Consider the following 7,766-nt stretch of genomic DNA (forward strand, 5'->3'; position numbering starts at 1 on the left):
ATGGATGGATCAAAAGTTATGGGGCAAACATGTCATTTTTCGGGAATTTTTGCAAAAAAGTTTTTACTGTGCATAACTATTTAATAAAATAGAATTTGTGGCAAAATTTCAGTAAAAACTAATGGACGGTTATCTTGGTAATCACCTGGACTAATGGATGCCACTGAAAACATAAGCTCCTCTCTGATAAGTCAGGGAAACCAAAAAATATTTGCAGTTATAATATTAGAAGGCAGGGTTCTCAGATACTGTTTGTGTAGAGGGATAAATTTGCAGTATGTGTTTTCTGCAATAATTAAGATGATGGGTTTCAACAGTTTGAAAAGGAGATTGTGAATGCATTGCTTACAAAGACACCATTAAACCAAACAAACATACCTTTAATGCATGGAAGTTTCAATTAACACAAAAAAAAAAAAAAAAAAAAAAAAAAAAGCTGACAATTGATAGGAATGTTTTGTTTTTTTTTTGTCCTAATGTAGCCACTTATCCTTGAGTGGTTATTTGATCTTGATAAGTGTTAATGAGAGAAAAAAGTATTTGCCATTTAGCTATCGATGAGGATTCACCTACTCAAAACAAGTCAACCCAGAAAACAGCAATTCTTCCCCTTTTTGTCAGAAACATTGCTCATGGAATGCAAGGACTAAAGGACAAAATAAGAGGCAAGCAAGAGTTACAAGTCTGCTAGACACCAAAACATGTCAGCATACCTTAAAAAACGTAATGTTGCCACATTTGGGCAAGAGCTGCTCATAGATGTCTTGACAGAGTTCCGAACTGACTTTGAAGCCTTGTGGGTAATGCCCTTGTCTCCTTTCTGCTTCTTCTTTCCCACAGAAGAGATGTTGCAAGCCTGTCTCTACTCCATTATTTTCATGGCAATTGCTCATCTGAGCTTCAATCTGTGCCCCCCCCCCACCATGCCAAACTTTTATAAAAAGCATTCGTCTAGGTACAATCACTACCAACAATTTCCCCTGCCCTATCTGTACCTAAATCTGGACATAGATTCCATGAACAAATCATCTTTTCTAGAACTGCCCACTTATGGAACTATTCTGCTGGCATGCTTTCCAGCTGATTACAATGTGGTTGTCTTCAAGTTCAATATAAATAAGCCCCTTTAAATAATCAAATTGTATCCAACTTCCATCTACCCATTAAACTGTTTTCTCTGCGACCACTTTACATTCATTAACATTCGGGCCTTGGTAAGCGGTGACCTTGTAAAAAAAAGAGAAAAAAAAAAAATAACTAACACGTGTGAATTGACTTTAATTTTTCACAAAACCAAGTACAGAATCAAAACATTATGTCGGAACATGAAAAGTGTACATGAATAATTGCGAACATGTTTTTTAAAAATCTAGATGAACAATGAAGGACTTGATGCATGAATGAATTATGTTAATAAAAAAAAAAAAAATTAATTTTTTTTATTTAGTAGGGAGGAGGAGGGGGGGATTAAAAGCCGTGCAATTTCCTAAAAGGTGTAAAAACATTTTATTTTTTTTCTCATTAAAAAATAAAAGTAAAAATATAGAAATCAGCAGAATATTAAAAGGTTAGACAAAAGTTTGTTTTTTTCTTCAAATTTCAATTTTTTTTTCGTTTGGTTTTCTTTAACGAAACACACCAAACAAATAGTTCATTAAAAAAAAAAATAAATAAAATAAAATGGTATCAAATAAAGCCTTACAGGAATTATCTCCCTTTTGTAATTATAATTTACTCAGGCGAGGAAGAGGGTCTTTTTTTTTTCATAATCTGAAACCGTTCCATTACGTTACTCCTCATTAAGGCAGTTAAACACAAGATCTGTTTTTAATTTGGAGAAACTCAGTTTTCTATAAAAGGGCACTGAATTGGGACAAAAATAAAAATTGCCTCATTCTAGAAAGATTTCTCCTTCAACGACAGGACTGAGCACATAGTACACTTTGATCTTATCCAAAAAAAACCTCATCATGACAGAGCACATACTACACTTAGCCAAAAGGCTAAGATCAAAGTGTAATATCTGTTCCGATATTTTTTTTTTATTTATTTATTTTTTTTATTTTATATATATATATAAATTACCATCCTCACATTTTCTACAAATTAGAATAAAAGGCACATGAAGAAGGCCAGAGTACAACGGGCCAAAAGTATTGATTGTGAAAATGGTAACAGTCCAGATAAAACATATCGAACATCTTAACAGTTTTAAAAAGATAAAAAAAAAATTTGTAAACCAAGATTTGAAGAGCAGGGGAGATAATTCTGTAAAATCTTAATTACTTTCCTTTTTTTTTTTAAAACTTCAATTTAAGTGAATTTAAAAAAGTAATTCACTCGACTTGATAAGTCAGTAAATAGTTCTTCACAAAATTCTTTTGAAACAACTTCTTGCTGAGTTCAGGATTCTCTTCTGAGATCAGAGAAATGACAAGCATTTGGTTTGGTCGATGTAAAAAAAAATAATTAGCAGCAGCAGTGGTAGTAGGAGGTCATGGCCGGTGGTAGGATGAAGAGCAACAACCAAAAAACGCATTGACCGTCCACAATATCATTCCACCAAACACAAACGGGGTTGTTTGCGTTGACCAATGCAGGTAACGTTTGTTGGACTCATAAGACACTAAGTACAGGAAGATTAAAGTGAGGTTTATCTGAAAAACAAAATAGATTTTCAAAAATTACTGTTCTTTAAATATTAAAACTCATTATGTTTAAACTTTTTTTTTTTAATTAGGATTGATAATTATTCGGACTACTGTTCCCATGTTTCAGCTGATCTAACATCTGACCTTCAGATAGGTCTTGTTGAACTCTGGAATCTGTGCAGAAATGTGTTAAAAATTCTATACAGTTTCCAAAGTTTGACAAGCTGCATCTGAAGGTCAAAGGTTACATTGGCTCAAATATTGTAAGAATAACACCCAAGATGTGAATAGTAGTCTAAATGACAGATGAAATTCTACTCTAAAACTTTAAATTTGGGATGTCATAAAATAACTTTAGCATATTTATTCTCTACTTTTTATATACAATACAATACAATACAATACAAATATATATATATATATAACACGGAAATTACATAATTGTCGATGCAATAATTTATTTCAACCTTATGGTATTTTCAAGCATCTAAACTAGACAATTACATTTTTGATACTGAAATAAAAAAAAAAGAAAAAGGAATCAAGAAAAGAGACTGAATTTAATACCACTAGATTATTTACGATAAACCCTCACACCCCACCCCACTGGCAATTATAGTGCTGTCCGGTATAAACTTGGTTATAACGACTTGATGATATTTGTTGTCCGAAATTTAAGTTTGGTGTACGTATTCCGAAGTACCTGTTTATCCAAATTACTTATAAATAAATGAGATAGCATTAAGAAAAAAAAATTTTCTGCAGATAATACATTAGTTATTAAACTGATATAAGTCTAAAAGATCAAATACTACCACTAGACATTATTAAATTTAATATAAATTAACACAAAACTTTAAAATAACTATTTTATTTATTTATTTATGCGTGCATGAAAGTACTTTTGTGTACGGAATGAATAAAAGTATATATTAACCGAAACTAAATACGTCCTATGGAATTGGGGGCGACTAATAATGCAATTTTCTGCATCTCAATCAATTAGGAAGTGAAATATTAGTGAGCAAAATAACAACGACCGCTATAATCACCAATAAAATTAATTACATAAAAATACATAAAATATTAACTACATAAGAATCAATTTTTTGAATTCATAGTAATATATAACAAATACAATATAGAAAATTTAAACGTATTATAAGATATTTATTTCAGACTAATTTTAACATAAAAACATACAGATAGTTTTAAAACTTTGTACATAATTTTTTTTATATATCTTTTAATAGACTTATTTTCCATGACTTTTATTAACTCTTAATTAACTCCATGACGCGCGTATAATCTTCATTTTCTATCCCTTCCCTTCCCTTTCTCTGAGAGTCTAGACTAAATTAAACCATATGACAGGCAGCGGATGGTCACTCTCTTCCTTGTTTTTTCTTTCTTCTCTTTCCCTTACGTGCAGCCGATTGTCAGTATATATCCTTGTCTTTATATCCGTATATTTCTCCCTCTTCTTCCTAGGTTAGTAAACGCGTGTCAAGTCATTTACGGGTAAGAAGTGCATATTTAGGTGTGTGTGTGTGTATGTCTGTTGTTACGTCGGGTTACCGGACAGTCGTTAAGTGTCATAATGTTCTTGTTGTTTTTTTTAAAAAAATCCCTCCCCTACTAACTTAATTCCCACCCTCTCTAAAAAATGTATTAAGTGGATTGCTACTACCACCCCCTCTGGTCTTTGACGATTCTTTTTTCTTTATTTATTTCAGTATCAAAAATGTAGTTGTCTAGTTTAGATGCTTGAAAATACCATAAGGTTGAAATAAATTATTGCATCGACAATTATGTCATTTCCGTGTTATATTTTTATGTTATTGCTTTGTTTACTACGTTGAGCTCTCATACCCGGATTTCCTCCTGGAATTATTCCATTATAACACACACACACACACATATATATACACACACACAGAGTCCTGGTCAAAATCATAAGACCACTTAAGTAAGCGTTTACGCATATTATCGAATTTTAAATCAAACAAATGGTTGAAACCATTGCCAAAAGAAAAAATATGATGAAAAAAAAAAAAAAAAAAAAAAATGAAATCTGCTTCATTCGAAACCTTAACCCTGATCTAATAATTATTTTTTTTTTAAAAAACAAACATTTTCACCGGGTCAAAATGATAAGACCACTGATAATTTATCTAACAAAACGCAATTATAAATTACTAAAAAGGGTCTCAGTATTTAGTATAGCCTCCATTATCACAAATTACTTCAAAAATTCTCTTCGGCATGCTTGCGACTACGTTTTTTATCAGTTGCGAAGGAATTTTATCCCATGTACTGAAAACTGAATCAGAAAGTTCCTTTATCGAATCATACTAGGTTCCATCCTTGAACACTTCTTTTGCCATCCATCCCCAAAGATTTTCAATGGGATTGAGGTCCGGAGAACATCCTGGATGATCTAACAATTCTATATTATTTGAAGAAAAGTATTCTCGTGCTTGTCGAGAAGTGTGTATCGCAGCGTTGTCTTGCTGGAAAATCCAATTTCTTCCACACAGACGTGGACCTTCAGTCCTGATAGAAGCATTTTCAAGCATTGAAATGTACTTCAATGATGTTTGCCGGCCTTTCACTACTTGCAACTTTAGGGTCCCAGCTGACGAGAAAGCACCCCAAATCATTAAAGACCCTCCTCCACTATGCAGAGTTGAAAAAGTCTCTTTGGGCAAATTTTTATCATGCCAATAGTGTTGAAATCCATCTGGACAATCTAGATTAAACTTTTTCTCATCGGAGAAAATTACGTTTTCCCACTCTCTTCATCCCAAATCTGGTATTTGGCGGCATATTTAAGTCAGTTTGTTTTGTGCTGTTCAAGAAGATGTGGTTTCTGCAGTCGCTTTAAATGATTGAAACCCTTGATTTTCAGATGATTTCTGATGGTTTTAGGACTACATTCTGCTGCTGTTTGGCTTTTCAATCGACTTGAGCTCATACTGGAGTTTTTTTTAAAACTTCTGATACAGCGATCCAGTGATGGGGTTATTTTTTTTTTGGTCGACCTGGATGCTTTTTGAGCCCATATTGATCTGGATTTCTTAAAAAATTTGTGATGACCGTTTTGCTAAGATTCATTTCGTTTGCAATGGATCTATGGGAGAGTCCACCCCTATTAAGCTCAAAGGTCCTTCCTCTGTCAAACTCTGATAATGGTTTCCCTTTTGCCATTTATAATTTAGTAAGATGTTTTTTTATCCACTAACAAGTTGCTTTTAGTAACATAGAAAGCTTTTCGTATTCATTTTTTCAAAACTAGCCGATTTTATTAAAGTGGTCTTATCATTTTGACCAGGTGAAAATGTTTGTTTTTTAAAAAAAAATAATTATTAGATCAGGGTTAAGGTTTCGAATGAAGCAGATTTCATTTTTTTTTCCATCATATTTTCCCTTTTGGCAATGGCTTCAACCATTTGTTTGATTAAAAATTCGATAATATGCGTAAACGCTTACTTAAGTGGTTTTATGATTTTGACCAGGACTGTGTGTATATATATATATATATGATAGAGAGAGAACAAGTTAAGATAAAGAGTAAAGTTACATAGGTGCTTTATTATGTTATCAAAACAATAAGCATTACAGAAAGAGGAGTAAAGGAGAAAACTATTTAGGACATAGCATTTCAAAGTCAGAAGATGAGAAAAAGTCAGAATTACACAAACGTAAAAGTAAAAAGACAACACCAACTATAAAAACATTCAGATTAGAAATGGAAAAAAATATTTTTATAAGGAGGGGGTGATATGATGGTGATAAAAAAGAAAGAAAAAAATATATATATATGTGTGTGTGTTTATATGTATATATACATATATGTGCATTTATGTATGTGTGGGTATATGTAGGTAAATGTATACGTATGTATATGTGCTTGTATGTGTATTATGCATATATATATATATATATGTATATATATATATATATATGTATATATATATATATGTATATATATATGTATATATATATATGTATATATATATATATATGTATATATATATGTATATATATATATGTATATATATATATATATGTATATATATATGTATATATATATATGTATATATATATGTATATATATATATATATATATATATATATATGTATATATATATATATATATGTATATATCTACATTAATGATCTTCCAAATCATATCCTTACATCATTTGTAGACATTTATGCTGACGACACTACCATTTATGGTACCACATCTAAGACAGTAAACGAGCAAGTTCTCTCCAATTCTCTCTCCTCTGATCTTGAGCACGTAGTACAATGGGGAAAGGAGTGGCTGGTTACTTTTAATGCATCTAAAACCAAGCTTCTCTCTTTACATCATCAACATTCTAATCCACATTTGTCATCAATTGAAATGAATGGCTCTCGTCTTCAGGAGGCCTCAAGTTTTGACAAGCTTCTGGGCTTGACCATTACTCCTGATCTTAAATGGAACACGTACATCAAATCTGTTGCCAAGGCCGCTGGAAAAATGGTGGGATCTTTCTATCGATCCAGTAGATATCTCACTGCTGATGCTATTCTCTATCTATATAAGAGCCAGGTACGTCCAAGGATGGAATACTGTTGCCACATCTGGGCAGGAGCTGCTAGAAAGAACTTGTCCTGCCTTGATAGAGTTCAAAATAGACTTCGTAGCCTCGTAGGAGATGTCCTTTTCTCCTCCTTGCAACCTCTATCTCACAGAAGAGATGTTGCGAGTTTGTCTCTGATGTATCGTTATTTTCATGGAAGGTGTTCAACTGAGCTTCAATCTATGGTCCCCCCTCGCCAAACTTTCACAAGAAACACTCGTCTAGCTGTAAACACTATCAATAATTTCCCCCACTCTTTATCTGTGCCTAAACCTAAACGTAGATTCCATGAACAAAGCTTCTTTCTTAGAACTGCACGCCTGTGGAATTGTCTTCCGTTTTCCTGCTTTCCGGCTGACTACAATATGGTTTTGTTCAAGTCTAAAGTAAATAAGTTCTTGATGAGCCGTTCCATATAAGTTATTAAATTTACCAAATTTTCATTACTAATGATTACTATATTGACCAACTTCTACTGTAC

At 32.3% G+C, this 7,766-nt stretch overlaps 1 protein-coding gene across 3 annotated transcripts in view; it reads right to left on the reverse strand.

Moving 5' to 3' along the window:
• Nucleotides 1-1,262: 1,262 nt before the first annotated feature.
• Nucleotides 1,263-7,766, reverse strand: part of LOC145248173 (uncharacterized) — a 98,774-nt gene continuing 92,270 nt past the window's right edge. For all 3 annotated transcript variants that reach the window (XM_080110012.1, XM_080110013.1, XM_080110011.1), the window contains exon 6: nt 1,263-2,657. In XM_080110012.1, coding sequence (XP_079966138.1) covers nt 2,496-2,657 — 162 coding nt within the window. In that variant the 3' untranslated portion in view covers nt 1,263-2,495. The remainder of the gene's footprint in view (nt 2,658-7,766) is intronic.

This window comes from Euprymna scolopes, chromosome 26 (genome assembly GCF_053919585.1).
Source record: "Euprymna scolopes isolate OS-2025 chromosome 26, ASM5391958v1, whole genome shotgun sequence".
NCBI classification, from domain to species: Eukaryota; Metazoa; Mollusca; class Cephalopoda; order Sepiida; family Sepiolidae; genus Euprymna; species Euprymna scolopes.